General features: G+C 42.2%; 1 protein-coding gene across 1 annotated transcript in view; it reads left to right on the top strand.

Moving 5' to 3' along the window:
- The window catches only part of LOC127432841 (1,4-alpha-glucan-branching enzyme-like), a 261,140-nt gene that overhangs the window by 197,299 nt on the left and 37,593 nt on the right, over window positions 1–26,248 (top strand). Inside the window, exon 14 of the mRNA XM_051684290.1 lies at window positions 3,324–3,454. Coding sequence (XP_051540250.1) covers window positions 3,324–3,454 — 131 coding nt within the window. The remainder of the gene's footprint in view (window positions 1–3,323; window positions 3,455–26,248) is intronic.

The following is a 26,248-nucleotide window of genomic DNA, read 5'->3' as shown; positions in this document are numbered from 1 at the left end:
ATGGGGTTCAGGTCTGGTGAGTTTGCTGGCCAGTCAAGCATACCAACACCATGGTCATTTAACCAACTTTTGGTGCTTTTGGCAGTGTGGGCAGGTGCCAAATCCTGCTGGAAAATGAAATCAGCATCTTTAAAAAGCTGGTCAGCAGAAGGAAGAATGAAGTGCTCCAAAATTTCTTGGTAAACGGGTGCAGTGACTTTGGTTTTCAAAAAACACAATGGACCAACACCAGCAGATGACATTGCACCCCAAATCATCACAGACTGTGGAAATTTAACACTGGACTTCAAGCAACTTGGGCTATGAGCTTCTCCACCCTTCCTCCAGACTCTAGGACCTTGGTTTACAAATGAAATACAAAACTTGCTCTCATCTGAAAAGAGGAATTTGGACCACTGGGCAACAGTCCAGTTTTTCTTCTCCTTAGCCCAGGTAAGACGCCTCTGATGTTGTCTGTGGTTCAGGAGTGGCTTAACAAGAGGAATACGACAACTGTAGCCAAATTCCTTGACATGTCTGTGTGTGGTTGATGCCTTGACCCCAGCCTCAGTCCATTCCTTGTGAAGTTCACCCAAAATCTTGAATCGATTTTGCTTGACAATCCTCATAAGGCTGCGGTTCTCTCGGTTGGTTGTGCATCTTTTTCTTCCACACTTTTTCCTTCCACTCAACTTTCTGTTTACATGCTTGGATACAGCACTCTGTGCACAGCCAGCTTCTTTGGCAATGAATGTTTGTGGCTTACCCTCCTTGTGAAGGGTGTCAATGATTGTCTTCTGGACAACTGTCAGATCAGCAGTCTTCCCCATGATTGTGTAGCCTAGTGAACCAAACTGAGAGACCATTTTGAAGGCTCAGGAAACCTTTGCAGGTGTTTTGAGTTGATTAGCTGATTGGCATGTCACCATATTCTAATTTTTTGAGATAGTGAATTGGTGGGTTTTTGTTAAATGTGAGCCAAAATCATCACAATTAAAAGAACCAAAGACTTAAACTACTTCAGTCTGTGTGCATTGAATTTATTTAATACACGAGTTTCACAATTTGAGTTGAATTACTGAAATAAATGAACTTTTCCACGACATTCTAATTTATTGAGATGCACCTGTATATTAATATAGTAAGTCATGTTGACCACTTATATGATATCTTATAGTGTTTATGTGTCCTTTTTAAAGCTTGAAATCTCCATTTCCCACTCCATTCTATAATTGCATGGAAAAGTGAGACTGGTACATCCTTTTGTGTTCCACATAAGAGAGAAAGAAATGCGGGTTTGGAATGTCATACTCTAAGTGTGAATAAATGATTAAATAATTTTAATATTTCCATGAACTGTATTCTTTAACTTATAGAAGAATCCCAGTGTAAATCTACTTGCTGAATCGTTTCTTGCCATCTGTTACACTGTAGGGAGCTATTTATCTCTTATAATAAATGGGATGTGAGATGCATGGCCCATATGATAATGAAATTGCATAATACAGCCAACCAGGCATGACACTCCATAGCACAAAGACATTTTACGCATACACTTTGCACTGCAGACGCCAGAAATCAGATTTTCACTGTATTAAACGGTATAAAAATCCGTCTTGCCTCAGAGGCTCACAGTTTATGTCAAATGCTTCTAATTTATCAACATAATCAGAGACTCATATCATTTATTCTCCTGACAGAGGAATCATACTCAGACTAACAATCACAGACACAGAAGAGATTCCCATAGGAAAGAATGATCAAAAAGAGATCTCTTTAATATCTCAGTTGTTTCTTCTAGACAGCAATGAGATTAAATGGAGAGCAAATGGAGACTTTTGCTGAAATCTCCTGCTTTTATTCCTGAGACAAATACACAAGTAATGTGTTTCACACTAGGGCTGGCCGATATGTTAAAATGATTTTATCGATAATCGCCTTAAAAAATATTGCGATATATGATTACAACGTCAACCCCCCTGCCAAAGGCCGGTGAATTTTTTTGCTTTATTGATTTTGCTTTAAAAAATGTATTATCGAAACAGGAAAAACATAAACAAAATACATTTCTAAATTCAAATTGCACTAATAAATAACTAATAAACTAAACAAAAAAAGCAATAAAATAACAAAGTGATCAAAAAATCATGTTTAACCACCTTATTTACCAACATTTAACGTCTCCAGCGGCTCCATTTCCCATCACGCAAGTATCCGTCAACAACACCAGGTGGAAAATTACTAATAGCATGCAGATTAAGAACTAAAGACAATTATAAATGTAAAGACAATAAAAATCATAATAAATAAGCCTAATAAATTCCCTTGTGTTCCCAAAATAATGCTGCCAAAAGTTTGTTCTTATCGAATTTGTGTTTGTATTGCATTTTGGTAATACAGTTAATGCTGCCTAAAGAAAAGAAAATAGAAATCAATTTTAGGTTCAAGGTGAATGTGTCTTGCATTACTTTATGATTTAATCACTTTTGTTTTTGTTTATTTTATACAAAGATATATATTACTGAACCTGCAGAGTTGCATTCACAATGCATGTTAACCGTGTGGAAATAAAGTGCATTAAACTCACAGCTTCTCCCGTCCCGTGATGATCGGAGATAATTTGCAGCATTCTCATAGACGACATTATTCTTGCAAACAGTTTACAGATGAATGAAACAGAGAAAAAAGAGTGAAAACTCTTTATATGCACTTGTTCCACGAGACAGGCTTGCGCTGCACTCCTCCGAACAAACAGTGAATCAGACACAAGCATTGACGTCTTTCATTTTGTCTGTTCTTAAAAATATAATAAAGTGTGTTTCTTCAAGTGCGTCTTTGTGACTAACAGCATTTCTTGTCATGTGTCACTCCGAGACGTCTTATAGTCCAGCCCGCCTGTTGCGGGTCGATGAGCAAAATGACCCGCACATGAAATACATTTGGACGAGGACCTTGTGGACTGGATTCGGCCTTGTCGCATTTTGCAGGTGCTAGTTTCACACCCTGGGCTACTATTTAAAATATTTGCTGACTTCTCATCCATGGTTTTGTCATTTCCCAATATTGTCGATCATTTTCTGTCAATGAGTGTCGCAATCGGCATCAGGATCTTTGTAAAACATCATCGATATCCGATAATATCGTCCTATCGCCCAGCCCTATTTCACACATTTCACATTTAGAGTTTCAGAAGAGATCTCAACAATAGCATGCACAGATTTTCAAGATACCAAAATGTGCAATCAAAATGTCTATGAAAGCAAACATTTTTCAATAAATCATTTGCATTGTGTTTGGGGGTCATTTACATAGTTTATTGCTTTTTTTTTGTTGTTACTATTCAGGCAGTGGTCACAACTCTAAATCAGGCTGATAAGGTCATCGTATTCGAACGAGCAAAACTTCTGTTCATCTTTAACTTCCATCCCAGCAACAGCTACATCGACTACAGGGTGGCAGTGGAGCATGCTGGGAAGTATCCTTTCACCCGAAAGCTCTTGAAGGCTAGCAAAACTTGGCAATGTATTGTGTTTATATATATGTGTGTGGGAGTGAGGTCATTTGTGTGTGTCTATTTGAGTATGAGTATATCTACAAACTTGGTGCTGTGAAAAATGCAGGAGATGTTTGTAGGAGAGAGGTCAGGTCACTGATTACATATGCATTAGCGTCTGTGTGTATATATGCTAGCAACGTACAGTATAGTTTATGTATGCATGTGGCACAGAGATTGTATGAATACTAATGAGTGTATATTTACGATTATTTCTTGGCTCTGTGGCAGATGATTTACAGTGTAAGGGGCCGTTCAGACTGAATGTGGGGTTTGTGTCTGTCTGTCTGCACTGTTTTTCAATAGTTTTTCTATATAAACATGCTTAAGATGGTTGTCTTTGTCCACTGCACCAACTCTCGCTGTTCTTTCAGCGTCTCACGCAGGAGTGCCATGTTTTTAGACAGCAACTTTAAAAATGCACCTCAAGACACCTGTGTTCTGATATATTTGTTTTGCTGCATCTAGCTTTTTAAACACAAGAACACGTATAATCTAAATGGCCCCCTATAGGTTACTGCATCCATCTGCGCTGTTTTTCAATAAGTTTTTTTTTGTTGTTTTTTTGTTTTTTTTGGTAAACATGCACTAGATGGATGCCTTGACCGTTGCACTACTTCTTGCAGTATTTTAGCATCTCGTGTAGGAGTGCCATGTTAATGTCAAATTAAAAAGAACTTCTACTTTTAAAAATGCTCCTCGAGACACCTGAATTCTGTTATTTTCATTACACTGCATCTAGATTTTTTTAATGCTAGAACACATTTGGTCTGAAGTTCTGAATGGCCCCTTAAGTCTTTGGATCTGTCTGCACTTTTCTTTAAATAGTTTTTTCTATGTAAACATGGGTTAGATGGACAAATATGACCGTTGCACAACTTTTGCGTCCGTCTGCAATGTTTGTCTTTGTAAACGTGTGCTAGATCAACGTCTTTGACTGCTGACCCATGTCTCGCAGTTTTTTAGCGTTTCACACAGGAACACTGTTTTATATGCCATGTCAAGTTAAAAAGAACGTTAACTTTTAAAAGTGTGCCTTGAGACACATGTGTTCTGATACTGTATATACTGTATATGTACTGTATATAGTGGAAGAACGGCTCCTATGCATTTTGTGTCTGTCTGCACTGTTTTTTAATGTGTTTTTCTATGTAAACATGCACTAGATGGACATCTTTGACCATTGTGCCACATCTCGCTGTTTTTTAGTGTCTATGCAGGAACAGCACGTTTTTTTAGAAGTTTTTAGAGCTTTTAAACACCCATAACACCTTGTGACACCTGCATTCTCTTATCTGTTATTCATTGTGCTGCATCTAGCTGTTTTAGCCCAAGAACACGTTCGGTCTGAACAACACCTACCTTCTGCACTGTTTTTTTTTTTTTTTTAGCATCTTGTGCATGAGCGCCATGTTTTATTAAGTTGAAAACAATTTGTACTTTTTAAAACGTGTCTCGAGACTCGTGTTCTATTCTGTTTGGTTGAACTGTCTAGCTTTTTGTTAGCACAAGAATGCATTCGGTCTGAACGCCCATCATCTTTTGCACCCATTTGAGCTGTTTTCACTTGTTTTCTGTGCAAGCATGTGCTAGACAGACGTCTTTGACTGTTGTGCAGCATATCTGCTTTTATAAGTAAATAAGTTTTTGTTCTGAAAGGCCCCTAAGACCTCTGAGCGCTAACTACATGAACATGTCCAAATCCTGTGTGTGTTCTTCAAACCTTCATGGCTCTTTAGATGCTAGCCTGCCATTGGCTGTGACACATTCCCATTGATGTGTAAAGACAAGATCGTACATTAGGGAGGAAGGGGGAGTGGAAAATGATCTGTCAAGTCTTGAAAACACATTTAATTGGCTACAGAGATGCTAGAGGTGACTGTCATCACACAAAACAAGCTGTTCACGGGCTTGTTTGTGCGTGGGTGTGTACATGTGATGCTGTGTTGGGGCATTTGGGGTTGCACCAATGGGAGTTTGTGTTTGTGTGGAGACTCCAATTAGGAGATGAGCTGGGGGAAAGACCCTACCACCAGAAAACAATGGCTCATCAAACATCACCCATTTGCATATATTTACTCGCAAAAATACCCTCACTCACCAACACGCATCGAAGATATGGTCTTAACCCAGCCAAATACACAAACTCTTGTTTTTTTTTTTTTGTTTTTTGTTTTTTTTAATAGATAGAGCTCTTAGCAGCTTACGGAGGACAAAAGTTGCTTTTAAATTAACATGAAAAATATTACATTCTTATATCCTTAATCTCCAGCCATTTCCAAGGATTTTGTTGGTATATCTTCTTGTGATTCTGTGGCTGCGCATGTGTCACTGGAAGCATTAGAGTCTCGTTTTTTAGCCCAGTGAAATAGAAGCACCTTTACCTCAGATCAATATAACAGCAAATGGTAGGTGGCAAACAGACTTCACCGCTCTACTGCAGATATTTATTTCGCCCCCCAGAATTGAGCTCTGTGATAGGGGAGGCTTACATTTCTTCAAGGGGTTTTCTGCAGTTTTCATGATTCTAGGGAAAGAGAATGCAATCAAAATTGTGCTGTAGTAGAGAGGAGCATCTCTCTAGATGTTTTCCCTTTCCCTTTATGTTTCATTCAGTGTTTTTTTGCTCTCACTTTGCCTTTTTTCGTAGTCAAGGGAAATGGACAGGGATACTGTTCGGCTGTGATAGAGAACAATTGCTTAGGCAGCTCGCTTTGACAGGCAACAGATTGACAAGACAAATAAACATTATTTGTGAATTACCAGGTTGCAAATAGACTTGCCACGATATCATAATTTTCACACCGGTGCGGTGTTCATGTTGAAACCAGTTAACACCGGTATTACCGCTGTTTGGATGCTAAGTGGTACTATGGGGTCATTTTCGTTAAGCAATAGCCTACACAATAACACAAGGCAGCTTGATTTCAAACTTTTGACTGTATTTTTTATTTATTTTACTAAAAATTCAAATGAAACTGAAAAAGATTTGCAATTAAAATGTGTGTTGTTCAACTTTTTGAAAGATGGCTTTTCAACAGTAGTGAAGTAGGGTTGAAATGATTAATTGACATTATTGACAACGTCGACAATAAAAAATTGTCAACAAAAATTTTTGTTGTCATAGTTATTTTATCTAATTTAATGTAACATGAGATCACATTAAACTCTAATGACGGCACACAAGAGCAGCACTGCAGCTCGCGCCTGATTGAGGAGAGGAAGAATTACACAGCTCACAGTCCAGATGCACTCTAAACTTTCCAAACAGCTTCAGGTGATGTAGATTGCATAGTATGAGGGAATTATAATGCAAAAATACCAAATAAGTAAATACAGAAGCACTCTCATTGTAGAATAAGTGGAGCTGGAACTCTTTAAAGGAAACACCCCAGCGGTACATCTTAAATGCAGTTAATGCGTTATAGCTTTATTAAAGTTCAAATAATAAGGAAGCTGGTCATGTAAATAACTACAAACTCCGAAACTGGCATTTCTCTGTGCGGTCAGCGCCTCTTCTATGAGTTGCGCGGATATCCCGATCTAAGGGGCAGAGATTTAATCTTCCCCCAGCTGATGCACACTCTGTCACGAGATGCTCATCCCTCAAGTGTGCACGCTTAATGCAGCTAGATTATAACGTGATGGCTCGCGACTTACTGAATCATAATATGTGTCACTGTACATTTCTTATTGTGAAGAAAATTGGCAATACACAGCTTCATTAATAAGAGAGAGTTTGTTTTTTTGTGAGTTAAAGATGGATTGAAGTGAACAAAAATGTGAGAGAGGGTAGTCTTCGCCCCATTATACACTGCAACAAAATATGTTTTTGATTTGTTTTGGCTTGTTTTCTAATATAAATATCTAAAACTCCTTTAAAACAATATACATGTTCTTTAGTAGCTATACTGCAGAAGAAAAAATTGATATCTGAGAATGTTGACGTGAGAAAGTTCAGTTCTTCGGGGCAATGGAGGAATCAGCAGACAATGAAGCAGTTCAGGCAAGTCTTTTTATTTTCTGCCTTCAGCGTCTTGTATTGTTTGGCTGCTTTATCAAATACTCAATTCACGCAGCTTCTTCACCACGCTCAGTAACATAAACTTTTTAATACACTCAGTACACGCCGACACCGTGCTCTCGTGTCGCTCTCTCAGCCAAACTGATGTGCTGGTGTGCCTTATCAGGTCTCCCTCTGCCATCTCTATAACAAGAGACAGGTGTTAGAGATAATTACAACCCAGGTGACAAGCCTCACCACTCTCTCTATCCCGCAGACAGACAGATAAAAATCCCTTAATAAATTCTTAAAATCAGGCCAATTCGTTCCCAAGATTAGTGGATGGGTAAGGCGGGAATTAACCGCGGCCTCTACTCTATGCTTTTTTCCCCTGAATAGTATCTCAATGGTAACCATCGGATACATGTGAATATCCCCATACACACACCACAGCCTCACCCATCTATTCGCACCCAATGCACCGCCTTGCACCAAGCGTTGGTGGATAGAAGTGTGAGAACAACCCGAATCCACCAAAGCTTGATATGTATCCCCTTTTAGACTGTATCCGATACTCCCCTGCCCAGTAGCCTGCGGAGTGGGGACTTGATAACTTCGCCCAGCGATGAAGACTCCATAACGGCATTGTCCTCCATTCCCTGATTTCGGTACTAGTGCGAGAAATTTTAGTCATTCGGGGCAATGGAGGAGTCAGGAGACAACGAAACAGTTCAGGCAAGTCTTTTTATTTTCTGCCTTTAGCGTCTTGTATTGTTTGGCTGCTTTATCAAACACTCAACTCATGTAGCTTCTTCACCACACTCAATAACATAAACACCGTGCTCTCGTGTCGCTCTCTTTCTCAGCCAAACTGATGTGCTGGTGCGCCTTATCAGGTCTCCCTTCACCATCACTAAAACAAGAGACAGGTGTTAGAGATAATTGCAACCCTGGTGACAAGCCTCACTGCTCTCTCTCTCCTGCAGTCAGACACATGACCACACCCCCATCCTCAAAGTTGAATATAATATTAAAAATACAAATATTTTAAAATATCTAAAAATCCTTTAAAAAAAAGATGCATTCACATGAGAAGCAGCATATAAGATATTTAGACTTGCTTTTATAGAATAGATCGTGAATATAAGTATATTTTGTCTTTACTGCACTCGCAGAAGTATAACCAAGTGAAAAAATACACTTATATACAAAATACACTTATATTTAAGATACATTCTTTTAAAGAAAGTCTAAATATCTTATATGTTGCTTCTCAAGTAAATGTATCTTGTTTTAAGGATTTATAGACAATTTTAAATGTAAAACAAGACAAAAACACAATAACAATAGGATTTTTTTGAAGTGAATTTCTTTACTGAATTAAACTTAAAAAAGTTGTTGTTGTTTTTTTCTTTAATTCAGTGAATGTCATTTAGAGGTGTTTTTAAAATGTCTTTATTGTGAGTAAGCATGTTTAATACAATCTTTTAAGTCGGGGCACAAGCTGAATAATCGGTTAAGAGCTAATAATTAATTGTTGCAATAATCGCAGAATAGTCTAATAATCGTTCTAATAATCGTTAGATTAATCGATTACCAAAATAATCATTAGTTGCAGCCCTATTGTGAAGGGCAGCATCTCTTTGGCAACGAACCTTCTTCATCCGTGCATTCTCTCCATCATGGGATTCCAGTCGGTTATTTCGTTGTCCGGGCAAATACATCACTTATTGTGGGTTGTTGTGGGTTTAATGTTTGTGTTTTATTACCTGTCATCCCAGGACCCAGTTTAGATGCCTAAGAAGGGTAATGACTTTGAATGTGTGTGAATAAATGATTTTGTTCCCTCCTAGCGCTGGGCGATATGCGAGAAATATGTTCACTATGTTTTTCTAAAAAAATATATATTTATCCAATTACACCGAAAACCTGAGGGATCGGTGAATATTCTTGCTTTAGTGATTTTGCATTGAAAATTAAATTCATTTATTTAAAAAACGAAAAACTTAAACCAAAAACATTTCTAAATTCAAACTGTACTTCAAACGAAACAAAAAAGCAATTAAAATAACGAAGTGGTCAAAAAACTAAAACATATATAACCACCTTTCCATTTACCGTCATGTAAGTATCCATCTTTGACAACAGGCGGAAAATTACTAATACAAATTAAGATATAAAAATAATTATAAATGTAAACATAATAATTATAATGATAATAATAATCATTGAAATATAAATTATGGTTCGAGGTGAATGTGTTTTTGTGTTATTTTATGATTTAATCACAGATGTATAGGCTATAAATAAAGTGACCCTGCAGAGCTGCGCTCACAACGAACTGCTCTGTGGAAATAAAGCGACCTGAGCTCAGAGCACCTCTTGAGCTGAGATGGTCTGAGGTCATTTGCAGCATTCTCATATAGACAATAGTACTCTTGCAAAAATTGTTCAGAAGACTGAAACAAAGAAAGAGTGAGAGCCCTTTACATATGCGTGTTCCACAAGACTGCACACCTCCAAACAAACAGCTCGTCAGATATGCGCATAGACGGCTTTTCTGTCATCTGTTCTTAAAAATATAATAAATTGTGTATCTTCAAGCACATGTCTGTGTGTCTAACAGCATTTCTTGTGTCATTCCGAATCTGAGACGCCTTACAGTTACCCACCATGCACATTATATTTGCTACCTGCAATTAAACATCTTCTGTCAGTGTGCGTACTTTGCTGCCTGTTTAATTTGATATGTTGGTAAGGAACATCTGGCTTTCAATGCATTATTTAGTTTTATTTATAATGGGTCGCAAACTTTTCATTAGGCAACTCTTTAGTTAAGGCTATTCTATTCGTTAGGCTATTGTATTTGTATTTGATATTGAAAGTTCCATTCATAATGTTTCCCACTTTTACCCGGTATACATTTCACACTGGTGTTGTCCCTTGTACCAAGTAAAATCAGTAACACCGTACACCGTGGCAACCCTAGTTGCAAATGATACTTGGAGAATCGTGGTGCTTCAAGCCTAGAGAGCTATGTAGCTTGAATTGTTTTGAAGGGTTTACATATGATGAAACACTAAGATTGTTTTACTGGTGAGTGGTATTTGCATACCACTCCCCCGAACATACGGGTATAAAAGGAGCTGGTATGCAACCACTCATTCAGATTTTCTCTTCGGAGCCGAACGGTCGATGCTCACTGAGCTGAATTCCCACGGCTGTTCATTCATCTCTGCTGGATCTGATGGCGCATTTCAGCGGCTTCTACCCCCTCTGCACTGGTGCACTGCAGAGAATGCCCCTGGGCGCTTCGGCAGAAATAAAAGAGTATATTCTAAAAAAGAGTATATTTATCTAAAAGAGCGGCACACATGGAATGTCTTTTTAAAGACGCGTCTTTTTAAAGATGCCTTTCCGTTTGTGTGTTATTCCTGGTTGCGGTCATTATCTCTCGCCTTCTGAAGGTCACGATCGCTGTCTTTCGTGTCTGGGCGCTGCCCACATGGAGACAGCATTCGTGGATGGGTCATGTGCTCATTGCGAGAACATGTCCATGGCAACGATGCGGTCGTGGCTTGCCTTCGTAAGAAAGAAAGCCACCCCAGCGGCTCCCCGCCTCAGTCCTTCTACCCACGAGTATGAGGACAGCATGGCTAGCTCTGGGGGCGATTTGGGGACCCCAGTGGGACCACCTCCACCGGGTATCCCCCCACGGACCTCCCATTCCCCAGCACACTTGTCTGCCCCGATCGGGCTTCCGGATGAGTCCGCCGGCTCGCCTCACGGCGAGTTCAACCTCTTGTTCGGAGCCCGCGAAGGTGATGAGCTCTCGAGCGCAGCATCGGAGAGCTGGCTCGTCCAGTCGGACGCGGAAGCCTCAGCTGGGCTCCCCTCCTATTCGTGCGTGTACCTATGCCCGCAGAGCGCTGCCACCTATCGCGGGCACCCAAGGCTCCCATCCAAGGCCTGTAGGTTTACGTCGTCCCTGACGGCCAAAGCCTATGGTGCCGCTGGACAAGCCGCCTCCGCCCTGCACACCATGGCTCTCCTGCAAGTCCACCAATCCAAGGCACTAAAGGAACTGCACGAGGGTAGTTCTGCCCCGGTATTGATGCAGAAGCTGCGCTCGGCGACCGACCTCACTCTCCGGGCGACGGCGCGGCCTCTCGGGTGGGCGATGTCCACCTTGGTGATCCAGGAGTGCCACCTTTGGCTCAACCTGGTCGAGATGGGAGAGGCCAACAAGGCACAGTTCCTTGGCACCCCATTTCCCAGGTTGGCCAGTTTGGCGACACCATCGAGGACATTGCTCAGCAGTTCTCGGCGGTGAAGCAGCAGACGGAGGCTATCCGGCACATCTTGCCCCGGCGTGGTTCGAGATCCCGCACCCTGTCTGCTCGTCGCAAAGGGCATATGGCATCCTCAGCAGTGGCCACTCCGCTCAGGTTGATGCATATGAGACCGCTCCAGACTCGAGTCCCGAGATGGGTATGACGTCACAGGACACATCGCGTGGCCATCATGCCGGTCTATCACTGCCTCTTCAGCCCTTGGACCGACCTCACATTTCTATGGGCAGGCGTTCCCCTAGAGCAGGTCTCCAGGCGCATCGTGGTTATGACAGACGCCTCCAAATTGGGCTGGGGCGCTGTATGCAATGGGCATACAGGACGGGCCCGCGGCTGCGTTGGCACATCAACTGCCTCGAGTTGTTGGCAATTCTGCTCACCCTGCGGAGGTTTCGGCCATTAATCCAGGGAAAGCATGTGTTAGTTCGGACAGACAACATGACAACGGTGGCATACATCAACCGTCAAGGCGGTTTACGCTCCCGTTGTATGTCACAACTCGCCCGCCGTCTCCTCCTCTGGAGTCAGCAGCACCTCAAGTCGCTGCGAGCCACTCACATCCCGGGCGACCTCAACACTGCAGCAGACGTGCTGTCACAACAGGTTACCCTCAGGGGAGAGTGGAGATTCAACCCTCAGGTGGTCCACCTCTCGGTATAGATGCACTGGCACACAGCTGGCCCCCTGGACTACGTAAATATGCGTTTCCCCAGTGAGTCTACTTGCACAGACCCTGTGCAAGGTCAGGGAGGACGAGGAGCAGGTTGTCCTGGTAGCACCCTACTAGCCCACCCAGACGTGGTTCTCAGACCTCACCTCATGCCCCTCACAACAGCCCCCCACCGGCGAATTCCCCTGAGGAAGGACCTTATTTCTCAGGGGTGGGGCACCATCTGGCACAGGCGACCAGACCCCTGGAATCTCCATGTCTGGCCCCTGGACGGGATGCAGAAGACTTAAGTGGCCTACCACCCGCGGTGGTGGACACGATCACTCAGGCTAGGGCCCCCTCTACGAGGCGCCTGTATGCCTTGAAGTGGTGTCTGTTCGCTAAGTGGTGTTCTTCCCGACGTGAAGAACCCCTGAGGTGCGCAGTCAGATCTGTGCTTTCCTTCCTGCAGGAGAGGTTGGAAGGGTGGCTGTCCCCCTCCACCTTGAAGGTGTATGTAGCCGCTATAGCGGCACACCACTACACAGTGGACGGTAAGTCCTTAGGGAAGCACGACATGATCATCAGGTTCCTGAGAGGCACCAGGAGGTTGAATCCCTTCAGACCGAGCCTCATTCCCGCATGGGACCTCTCTGTAGTTCTTCAGGGTCTACAGGGAGCCCCCTTTGAGCCCCTGCAGTCAACTGAGCTTAAGGCACTCTCTTTGAAGAATGCCCTCCTGACTGCGCTCACTTCCCTCAAGAGGGTAGGAGACCTGCAAGCGTTCCTTGTCAGCAAAACGTGCCTGGAGCTCGGTCCAGGCTACTCTCACGTGATCCTGAGACCCCGACCGGGCTATGTGCCCAAGGTTCCCACGACCCCTTTTAGGGATCAGGTGGTGAACCTGCAAGCACTGCCCCAGGAGGAGGCAGACCCAACCCTGATGTTGCTGTGTCCGGTGCGTGCTTTACGCATCTATTTGGATTGCACACAGAGCTTTAGAGTCTCTGAGCAGCTCTTTGTCTGCTTTGGTGGACAGTGGAAAGGAAGTGCTGTCTCCAAGCAGAGGATCGCCCACTGGCTCATTGACGCCATAGCAATGGCATATCACGCTCAGGACGTGCTGCCTCCGGCAGGGCTACGAGCCCATTCTACCAGGAGTGTGATGGTCTCCTGGGCCTTGACCAGTGGCGCCTCTCTAACAGACATTTGCAGAGCAGCGGGCTGGGCAACACCCAACACCTTTGCGGGGTTCTACAATCTCCAGGTGGAACCGGTTTCGTCCCGTGTAGTGGCAGGCACAATCAGGTAAGTCCAGGACAGCTGGCCGGGTGTATCGCTTGCACATAGCGCCTTTCACCTCCCCTGAGCTGAAGACGTGCGCCGTTAACTCCCAGTAGTGTTCACAAACTGTGTTCCCTGGTTGACTTCCTCCCAGCCCTGTGGCAGTCGAGTTTTCAGAGAGACTCGCTGCTGGCCCAGTACACATGCTAACTAAAGCCCTGTACTGGGGTAGGTGCTCCGCATGTGGCGGTTCCCCGTAGGTAACCCCATGCGACGCATATTTTCCGCTAATTCGTTTCCCTGTTGGCAAACTGCGTCTTCCTTGGGCAAAGGCCCCTCTGCCCTAGTCTCCATGCTTGTAGTAACTCCTCCCCCGTATGTTAGGACCTACCATGGGACTTCTCGACATGGCATACTTCCGGCATAGCTCGGCAAGACCATGTGACGTATTTCCACTTAAATACCCCCCTCTATCTAGGCGAGATGTGGTCTCCACGGTGTCCTAATCCCCCTTTTTTTAGGGAGTGGGGAAAAAAAGGGGATAAGAGGCCACGACTGGGCTAGCCCGTCTCTATCTTTTGGGTGGTCAACTTGTCCCAAAGGGCCGTTTGACACTCATAACAGTGTTGGGGAAGGTTACGTGTCAGCCTGGTGCGCTGGCTACGAGGCACACAGTGGTCTGCCCATCACACACCGCCAGTTCACATAACACAGTTCAGCCAGTTGCGGCGTTTTTTACACAACGTCGAGTGAGTGACAGATAGGGAACGTCCTGGTTACTTGCGTAACCTCCATTCCCTGATGGAGGGAACGAGACGTTGTGTCCCTCCTGCCACAATGCTGAACTACCCACTGAAATGGCCAGGACCTTGTCTCGGCTCCTCAGCATAAAATTTGAATGAGTGGTTGTATACCAGCTCCTTTTATACCAATATGTCAGTGGGCCTTTTCATTGGCCTTTTATCAAAGGCCAGAGGTGTCTCGGGCTCACAAGAGTGACACCTAGTGTCACTACATCAACACAACGTCTCATTTCCTCCATCAGGGAACTAACCAGGACGACTTCTCCACATGACATACTTCCGACAAACTCGGCAAGACCATGTGACATATTTCCACTCAAAATCCCCCCCCCCCCCCTGGGCGGGGTGTGGTCTCCGCGGTGTCTTCCCCTTGGGAGTGACACCCCCCCCCCCCCGACGTTGACGTGGTGGCCCCAGTCGGTTAACAAATTTCACTCTTTTTTTTGGGGAGAGAAAAAAAGAGAGGATAAGAGGCCACGACTGGGCTAGCCTGTCTCTATCTTTTGGGCAGTCAACACTCATTACAGCGTAGGGGGAGGTTATGTGTTGGCCTGGTGCACTGGCTACGAGGCACACAGTGGTCTGCCATCACACACCGCCAGTTCACGTAACACAGTTCAGCCAGTTGTGGCATTTTGTATAGGGACCCCTAGTGTCACTACATTGACACAACGTGGAGTGAGTGACAGATAGGGAACGTCCTGGTTACTTGCGTAACCTCCGTTCCCTGATGGAGGGAACGAGAAAATGTCCCTCCTGCCACAACGCTGGACTACCCGCTGAAATGGCCGGGACCTTGTCTCGGCTCCTCAGCACAAAACCTGAATGAGTGGTTGCATACCAGCTCCTTTTATACCCGAATGTTCGGGGGAGTGGAATGCAAATACCACTCGCCAATTTTCATTGGCCTTTTATCAAAGACCAGAGGTGTTTCGGGCTCACAAGAGTGACCCCTAGTGTCACTACATCAACACAACTTCTCGTTCCCTCCATCAGGGAATGGAGGTTATGCAAGTAACCAGGACATTTCTTCTTTGGTTCAGTGTAACCATTGCAGATTCTGGTAAGACTTTTTTTTTGAGTAGGTTGAATACAGGTTAAAGGACTGCAGGTAAAGTGGAACATGTAAACTGAATCATCTATAATTATGTGTATATTGTTCCATTAGTAAATAATCAGCATTAAGTTAATCCTAAACTAGTATGACATGACATAGTATGGGATGATGTCGCCATTTGGATCATATTAAAAAAACAACAACAGCAATGACACATTTTCTAACTGATCACATAGAAGCACATTACTATACCTACATTTTTACACAGCTCATTATACTTATTGTAGCAGTTTCCTGGTGAAATGTACACTAGAGGTGCTAAAACAACAATGACTTTTACTCCCTTTGTGATGTGATACATTTTAACATTCACGTTATAATCAAACTGCATGATAACTCAACTGATATAGCATTGCATTTGCATTGCAAAGGATTAATGTATGAGTCCTTAAGAACACTTGAGTCAACACATGAGTCAAAAGTGTCACAGAAGCACCACAAAATGACATGGTTGCTTCAGTAATTGCGGTGTTCGTCTTTGCTTATCAGTTGTATTTGTGTAGGGTAAAGTGTGGGGAAGTAGATTTTCTTGATTTAGTGCATTAACCTTCAAAACCTCATCTGTTTTTAAATTTTACTCTTTTTTTAGCATTACTCTGTGGACATTTCACCTCAGAACTGCATTGATATATGTAAATTACCATTTAATTTGATTTAGCTAAAATGTTGCCACAATCACTGTAATTTTCAAGATCAGGCTCAAAATTTTAAGTATCCCACTTTAAATGTAGCCACTCTTCACACTGCTGGTTAAACTAGTTAACCTTTTCATGAGTAGGGTCTAAATTTCCCTGTGAGTTATTTTTGCACTGCACAGACAGCAGAGGTGGGCAGAGTGTAGATGAGTATTTTTTAATTTAAGTTTTTTAATTTATTGTCATAAAATAAAATACTGTATATAATATAGTTAACGTGAACATATTGGTTATGTCTGCTGTACTGTATTTGTTTTATTTATTTCATTTTTATAGATGTAAAAAACAAATAAACAAATCATATCAGCAGTTCGGTTAGCCAATGTGTACTATTTGACATCTCAGACATTGAGGTTTGGGTGGTTTACGAGGACTTTTTTTTAGGTTACAAACTGGAAAATGACAAGGGTATTATGCTATAAATATGGTTTATGAGGGCATTTCTAGTGTTCCCATAATTCAAATCACTTAAAAACATACTATACGATGTTTTTTTTGTTTGTTTGTTTTTTTTTTAAATGTAAAAATGCAGAACGTTTTTTGTGGGGGTTAGGTTTAGGGGTAGGGTTAAGGGATAGAATCTATAGTTCGTACAGTATAAAAATCATTATGTCTATGGAGAGTCCTCATAAGGATAGCTGCACCAACATAAACTTTTTATCATGGTACTTTGGTGATGAGTTGTATGTATGTATATAAAATAAACTTATTCTGTGGTTTAAAAGACTGTATGAGTAACTGAGCAAATATAAATTACAGACGCTTGACCAGCGCAGCCTGTGTCTGCGCGAAAGCGATTTGAATCTGGCAGCTTGTAATGTAACTGGCTGTTGCATAAACATATGTGTGAAGGTATGTATGAAAGGGTTAAGAAATCTGGAGGGGACACTAGCACACCAATGTACTAGACCAGTAACACAACATATGTTGGTGACCAGACCTTCTCCTCTCTGCTTTCCAAAGCTTGAACAAAATAAATGTTTCCAGTGCCCAAGAAACAACTTTCAACTCAATTATAAATGCCCCCACTGTCATTTAATAAACACCTTTAGTAAGCACAGGGCTACACATGCTGAATGTCTAGTTTGAACCATGTCGCTAATGTACACTCGATCAGTTCCAGCATCCCCTCATTGTATCAAACTCATGGCAGAGGTTGTCGCCCACCCGACAGCACCACTCATACCCCCTGCCCTACTCTTCAGAGACCTGGGGCTGCGGGGAGCTGCCGGAGATCAGCTCCACCAGCTGAAGGCCTCCCACCAGGGCCTCTATTTAATCATGGCCCAGGCATTCAGCACGCTTGGCGGGTAACAAAGACACCCTTCAGCCAGGGCCACTTAGGTTTCCTCCAGCCCCTGCCGCTGCCCTTTCTGTGTCTTGCCCATGAGGGGGGAGCCCTCTATTCATGCCACCAGCCGTCGTGCTTTGAAGATGAGAGACGAGGGTTTTAGAAGTGTGGGCTCCCGTTTAGGACAGGCAAATAGAGTGGTGAATAGGGACCCCGTGTGCCTCCCCGAGCACCTAATAGTTTTTGTGTTATAGCACATATTCTTCTCATTAAAACATCGCCTTTAACCAGCGTCTGTGTGGGCAAAATCTGGAAGTGAAAAATTATTTCCTCCATTTTCGCCCTTAAGCCATAAACTTAAATGTAGAGCTTGGCGCTCATTGAAATTCAATTTTTATTTTGCTTTCTTTGACCTGCAAGTAGATTTGTACTATTATTTTTCTTGCGTGATGGCCTGTCCTCTGTCTCTGACTCACAGAGCAGATACTGTGGACGCTAGAAGTGTGAATCCCAGTAGGACACGAGAATGAGGACTGTGGCTGTCAGAGTTGAAACACATATTTCACTGAGTCACATTGTCATAACATCTCATGCGTAATACAGCACAGACTAGGCTTAGGAAACGAGAACTTGTTCTTATTAAAGGGATAGTTCACCCAAAAATGGAAATCCCAAGATTTACTCACCCCCATGCCATCCCAGATGTGTATGACTTTTTTCTGCTGAACACAAACGAAGACTTTTAGAAAAGTATCTCAGCTCTGTAGGTCCATATAATAGAGGTCGACCGATAGTGGTTTTGCCGATACCGATAACTAAAGTGGGAAAACAGGCCGATAGACGATTAATCGGACGATAGTTTTTAAAACTTAGAATATGAATGAAAACTTTTCACTGATTGTAAAATAGCGCTGAAGAATTTCACACACTATTGCCCTTGTCTATATGGTTGTGTGACAATAAAAGTGATTTTATTTTATTTGACTTTAGTAAGTATTACTTTCCATGGTGATACTTTAATAAATTTCTCCCACACTGATACCTTCTTCAAAGCCTCTGCCATCTGAAATTAATGAAAATACTAATAAAAATATTACATGTCAAATGTGTTTGTTCAGCAGTAAAATAAAACACTGCCCTACTGAGTCAAATATAGAGAATATATGCTTCATCAGAACAGACAATATTTATTATTTTATTTTCATATTAAATCTATGAATGAAGGACAAGAAAGGGACAGAGAAAAAGGCATAGAAATAAAATTAACTCAAGTTTTGTTTTTTTAAAGGTAATTTTAGAATGGCATTGTCTAAAATATATATCCATGTGTCCTCAAATGAACACACTGTATTATATAACAATCACTTCTAGCGCTTGGTCTTCTGAAGCAAGAGAATAGCCGAGCAAAAGCAAAAACTCAGGCAGCATATTCATATAAGGTTGACTTTAATGACTGATTTACTACTGATAATTAACTTGTAAATTCACTTAGAAACAAAACCTCTTCTGGGTGCTCATGTTTATAACCTGACTGGAACATATTGGATGCCCCTCAATCCCAGAAAAAAATAAAAAAAACTCAACAGATCTGCACAAATTCATGTGACTTTTTTATATTCAACACAACATATTAAGAGTAAAGGTAAGCAGTTTCCAAACAGCTAACGTTAGTGTCCTCTCCACCTTGTCGGCAATGCCATTCTCCATTAGTTATAAACAAATTAATTATCAAACCATCTGTGGTTGTCTTAAATGACTGATTTATTGTACCATGACAATAAAAATAACGTGTTTTGTATACATTCCTTGGCATTTCTCTGTCCGTCTCTATTAATAGCCTAGTCACGTTGCACAACAAACTCCATGCAGAGTCAGTAATTGTTTTCATTTAATCTCTAGAGGGCGCAGTTATGCTGTTGAACCTAGCAGTTCAGAATGTAGAACCCTCCAGCACCAGCCATGGAGAAATTAAACCAAAAAATAACTATCGGATGCTATCGGAGTTGATTTTTTTCTGATAGCTGATAGTTAAAAAAAACTCATCTATCGGCCCTGATTAATCGGTAAATCCGATATATCGGTCGAACTCTACTGTATAATGCAATTGAATGGTAATCAAATTATTTTCATAACTTTGGGTTCCGTTAGTGGTTCTCGAACACACTCTTCCACAGATGTGCTAAATTTACAGTGAAATATACAGCACAAACAAACATACAGTTAGCTGTTTCCTAAAAAAATTACCTATAAGCTGGTTCTTTTTACTGAATCAAAAACACGAATGAATCAGTCAGAGCGGTTTCTGATAAGTTTAATTTGTGCGCCTCTGAACGAAATTGCAAAAATAAACATTGTTTTCAAATTGACAGACTGTCCTGCCCCCAACTCACATCATTGGATGAGCCAATGTTGTGTCAGGCTGGACGGGCCTCTCAAAACAAGGCTGGAGCTGTTACTAATCACTTAACGCTGATCATTATGCCAGATTTCTCCTCTGATGGAGTGTTTTGTTTCGGGGGAGGCAGGGGAGAAGAGATGTTTGGGTCTTTGAGAAGGATCAATCATTTCTCCTTGCAGGAGAATATCGACCCTTCCAGTCTCCAGGGCCATGAAGTGCAGAGGGGGCTTTCAGCCAATCGGACGGGTCAATAGGAACGTGGCTGTCTCACGATGGCATCTGACAGGTGATCACAGCCAAGCTTTCTGATGCTGGAATGGTAGATGTTTTCTCGGTGGCCACCAAAAAATGGGCATGAGGGGATGGAGGTTGGGAGGCAAGTTGTTCTATTAAAGATTTAAATGAATCAGTCTACAGGAACCACAAAAATTGCAGTAGCCTCTCAGAAAGAGTAGACAAAAGTATATAAATGTTAAACATGTCTTAAAATAAGCAAAGTGTATAATTTCTGTGGCACTAAATTGAATTGCAAAAATAATGACTATTTTCGAACACTTTTAAAATACTCCCATATCTTCCATTGTTTGGGCCAACAATTAGTCCCTCTCCAAACTCTCGCCATTGGTTGAGCCAATGTTTTTATGTCTGGCCCAATTAAGCAAATCAAACAGATAGCAATTCTGCTTGGTGCAGCTTGTACATTAGAAATTACACACTTTTCTAGCAAAGTTTGGATTGTGTCACAGTGTCTACATTCCAGTGGAATCAAGCTACAATTGGCTTACCTATAGTTGTCTCTACATATGAAACTTATATAGGACAATTTATTTTAACATAAAAAATAAATTACACACTTCACCTCTAACTAAAGGATAACAGTTTCTTTTTTTCTTTGCTAATGTGTTTATGTGCTGTACACTTAAGCCTTAAAATGTTAAATACGTAAAGATCAAGTCATATAATCCAAATGTGTTTTGGCAAATACATCCATGAATGTGTGTACATGTAGATTTTAGAGGATTATCTTGTTTATGATGCAGGGATGCTCACACATTAAGTACACATTTGTAAGAAACTGTTTATGTAGAGATTGGTAAACCAATCTGTAGACAAAAATTTTATGCCTAAAGTAATTAAACTGAGGGGGAAAATCAGCATGATTAAACAGGAAATCAACATGTTGCTTCTAAAAGTGCATGTACCCTGAAATCCTGCCAAATTACTGACTAACACATTTTACACTAACACACCTTAAACGAAGAAATTTTTTCCTTTAGTCTTATTTTGCTGAAGGCACCAAGTGAGCCAGGACTGCCACTGGTGCCTCCTCAAAAAATGAAGTGCGGACGCCCCGTCTACAGAGAAATGCCACTTTTTTCTGTCATTCTTCCACCTACGTGTGCTCTTTCTGTTTTTATCTTTTCTTATCGTCCCTCTTTCTCATTCTGTTTTCTCTCATTTTCTTTTTTTACACTCTCCCTGTCCTATTTAATATATATTTATCTCATTTTCTTCTGTTGGGATCACATACACAGTTCTTAGTGCTTCTTTCTAGTTATTTTCTTTTTTGTTTTGTTGTTTTGTTTGCCTTCGTAAGCTGCATTAACCACAGCTGTCTATTACTATGCTTTTAGAAGTATGAGATGAAAACAGTCCTACAGACTTTTTCCCAACAGAGATAAGTGCAGAGAGTGTAGTCAGGTCTATATCAGACTTAAGTGTTCCCCAGTTAAAACATGTCCAGGGGCAAGTTACCTTCAGATCGATTGAGGCCCTGAGAGAAAAGACCATCTTCAGCTCACTTCCAGTGAGCTGTATATCCAGGACAGTGTGCAATCGGGAAACTTTTCTCTGCATTATTCATGAAGACTAATACATAGAGTTGAGGTGAAAGGCTACAGATTATATAATGTTACATATTTTTAAGGCATGCATGAAGGAGTTTTAAGAGGACTGCCACCCAAACAGGTTAACAGGCAGTAAACTGCAACAATAACATTAATTAGTTTGACAAATACATGGCTTTAATCTCTGGTTTTAGCAACTTTGTATGGCTGTGTTGGAAATGGCACACTAACATACTTCTCTTATTTCTGTAGTATACCGTTTGCAAACTGTGCATAGTATATGCTTGTTTTGTATGCATAAAATACCCTGATGACCTACTACAATTTCCAAAAATTGCCACTATTTGGAGTACTTTATCCCAATCTTTAACATTTCCCTCCTGACTCATTATTTGATCGGATCACCAAAAGAATGTAAGAAAAAAAAAATGGGTTTACACAAAATTAGATTACAAATGCAAAATAAATTCTTTCACCACTGGACAACACTCACTTAATTAAATGTGTAAAAGTGAGGTCATGTGACAACAATTTAGCATACTATGGTTTGAAATGTTGCATACTATATACTAGCACAGTACTGTTTGAAACATTGCATACTACATAGTAGCATACTACTGCTAGAAATGTTGCATCCTGTATATTACAACTGTTTAAAAGATTACATACTAGATTATCTAATGTTGATTTACTCTTAAATGGTCAAAGCTGTAGATTTTATCATAATATTCAAATATATCATAAGATTAAAACAGCAACTAAATTAACTAATTTATCTACATTGGGATGAAAGCAGAAGTGCATGTTATGAAAAGAGAGCTTCCAGCATTGGTTCTTTAAATGTTACCAATTCTGTCTGTGCCATGCGATACTTTAGACATTTCCAACCCTTCAACAACACTTCAACAGAGGTGATTTGAGAAACAGAATTAAATTAAAGATAAAAGCTTTTAGATGCAAAAGAACAGAGGGCAAATTGGAAAGAGAGACAGATGATAAGGTGTGTTTTGAAATGAGCCAGGTTCAGTGGAGATAGCTTTCAAATCAGGGAAAGAGAGATCGGAGAGAGTGAAGGTCATGAGGGTACCGATTTCAGATTTCAGGATATTCGATTTTAGAGAGTCCGGGAAGTTTATGTGAATAGCCCATGGTGGTGTTGATTCCCAGAGTGCTTCCTGTGGCATGGAGACCTGATTTCTCCCCCAACCATCTCTCAGCTGATGTTCAATCATTCCATGGATGGTGGTTGAGCCCAGTGGAAACTAACATCCCCTGTTCAGCCCTCCCTCTGATGCTGTCTGCAGGAGCCAGCAGAGTGAAGCTCTTAAGAGAAATCTGCCCCCTTCCAAACAACCCAGGGAATAGGAAAAAGAGATACTTGGAGAGGATTTTGAAATGCATGACAGAGCAGGGGAAAATAAGAGACTGAAATCAAAACAGTAGAGAGATTGCTTCCCTACCATCCTCCCCAAAGATGCAGAAATTGTCTGAAAGCAAGCAGCAGGGCTGTGGAGCCCTTTGGGTGGGTGAGGTTCTGCTTATACACAGAGCATTGTTCTTTGTTTACTAGATTCAACCACAATCCCCCTCAAATCCCCAATTTTACACCAAGCCATGGTGTTTTTATTGCCGATTTTAAAACTATCATGGCAGTCTGCGGATATAATCTCTTTCCAGAATGGTGTGCTTGCTGATTCCTGATGTTTTGATTGTGTATTTGTTGAAGGAGGACAGAATACGTTTCCTGGGGAGAATGTAAGTGGGTGTGGATCACGTCAATTATTTTGGAAGCAGAGATTTCTTGGTTTAATGAGAATAAGTTTGCCACCTGCCCTTCTTATCCAACTCTCAATCAAAAAACACTTATTTTAATCTGTACAGCAGCTGGCAACTTTTACAAGCATCAACACATAAAATTGCTTAGAATCAAGATTTGTCTAACCTTTATACTTGACAGTAAAACCTTCTATAACATCAAAACCTAAAAGTGTGCAGATAAAAGAGGGGGATTTATATAAGTGGGTTGAATTGTTCCGTTTTAACCTCAAATTAATGTTTTAAATTTTTTAACCAGCTGTAATTGTAACGTGATCTATGATTGGAGCTTCACACATCAACCAATGACGACCACTAACAACACAGTTCAGTCATGACAACTCTCGGGATTAAGTTTTAAAATATATTTATTAATGGATATGACAATCTTTACAAAAAATCTAGATTTCTGACAAACTTGCTGCAAATTTGCCGCGACTTTCCCACTCATATTTTTATATGAAAATGCTTTTCAATGCAAATATTTGCCAGAGGTTTGCAGCTCTTCGCTGGTAGTGGTGAACCCTCAGCAAACCTTTGGCTACAGTGAAGAGTTTGCCACGAAGCTCATTTGTGTGTGAAAATAATGAGTGGTGAATTTGCAGCAAGTATGCCAGAACTCTCAATTTTTATAAGTGAAGTAGGTAGTAGGGTAAGGTAGTAGGTTTGGTCTTGGTGGACAAGATCTGCTTACGCTGCTGCCGCTGCAGAGAAAATTAAAGATTTGCTACTGCTATACACACAGACATGCTACGACAAGTATGCAATACATTCTTCAGCACCTGAACAAAACATGCATGAGATCCCATGAAGCAGATCTTGACCTGGGGTGCTGGAGAGGAGGTGGCTAAACGCTAAGAAAACTCTCATTGCTTGCGCAGTGAGACCAGTTCCCTATCTGTCACTCACTCGATGTTGTGTCGATGTAGTGACACTAGGGATCACTCTTGGGAACCCGAAACATCTCTGATCTTTTGAAAAAAAGCCAATGAGAATTGGCGAGTGGAATTTGCATGCCACTCCCCCGGACATACGGGTTTAAAAGGAGCTGGTATGCAACCACTCATTCAGATTTTCTCTTCGGACAACCGCCGTCCACCGCTCCTTTTTGGCAGGGTTGGCGCTCCAGCGGTGGACCCCCCGCCCCTGGGCGCCCAGCTGTGGCATGAATACCCCCACACGGGATTAGTGCCGATGGACCTCGGGGACAAGACTCCTCCTCCTCCCTCTTCGGCCAATCTCATGGTGGGCAGCAGGAGCCAGGTAAGTGCTTCGAGCTTTTTGTCTGCTTTGGTGGACAGCGGAAAGGAAGTGCTGTCTCCAATCAGAGAAACGCCCACTGGGTCATTGATGCCATCGCTATGGCATATCAAGCTCAGGACGTGCCACCCCCTGCAGGGTTACAAGCCCATTCTACCAGGAGTGTGGCAGCCTCCTGGGCCCTGGCCAGTGATGCCTCTTTGGCAGACATCTGCAGAGCAGCGGGCTGGGCAACACCCAACACCTTTGCGAGGTTCTACAATCTCCAGGTTGAGTCAGTTTCGTCCCGTGTAGTGGCAGGCACAAGCAGATAAGTTCTGGGACAGCTGGCCGGGTGTACCGCTTGCGCATAGCACCTTTCCCCTCCCTTGAGGGGAAGACATGCGCTCTTGACTCCCAGTAGTGTTCACAGACTGTGATCCCTGGATGACTTCCTCCTTAGCCCTGTGGCAGTCGAGTTTGTGGAGAGACTCACTGCCAGCTCTGTAAGTGCGCTGGTGAGGCCCTGTACTGAGGTAGGTGCTCTGCATGCGGTGGTTCCCCATAGGTATCCCCATGTGTTTTATCTTCCATAAAATCTTTTCCCTCATGGTAAACTACGTCTTCCTTGAGCAGAGGGCCCTCTGCTCCAGTACCCATGCTTGTAGAAACTCCTCCCCCCTTGGGTAGGACCTACCATGCAACTCTCCACATGACATCCTTCCGACAAGACTCGGTAAGACCATGTGATGTATTTCCACTTGAAGTACCCCCCCCCCCCTTTCTCTGGTCAGGGTGTGGTCTCCGCAGTGTCTTCCCCTTGGGAGTGATGGAGGGAATGAGACGTTGTGTCCCTCTTGCCACAACGCTGAACTACCCGCTGAAATGGCCGGGACCTTGTCTCGGCTCCTCAGCACAAAACCTGAATGAGTGGTTGCATACCAGCTCCTTTTATACCCGTATGTCCGGGGGAGTGGCATGCAAATTCCACTCGTCAATTCTCATTGGCCTCAAAAGATCAGAGGTGTTTCAGGCTCCCAAGAGTGTCCCTAGTGTCACTACATCGACACAAAGTCTCGTTCCCTCCATCAGGGAACGGAGGTTACTAAAGTAACCATGACGTTTTCTGGTAACACACTGAGGTAAGGCTTATTTAAATGTTAGACGTAATTGGTAGAAACAAGTTGATTGGCTACCGAGATTACATTGAAAGAACCTACCAG

The sequence above is a fragment of the Myxocyprinus asiaticus genome, chromosome 42 (assembly GCF_019703515.2).
Source record: "Myxocyprinus asiaticus isolate MX2 ecotype Aquarium Trade chromosome 42, UBuf_Myxa_2, whole genome shotgun sequence".
Taxonomy (NCBI): domain Eukaryota; kingdom Metazoa; phylum Chordata; class Actinopteri; order Cypriniformes; family Catostomidae; genus Myxocyprinus; species Myxocyprinus asiaticus.
This window is presented reverse-complemented; position numbering and strand designations above follow the sequence as displayed.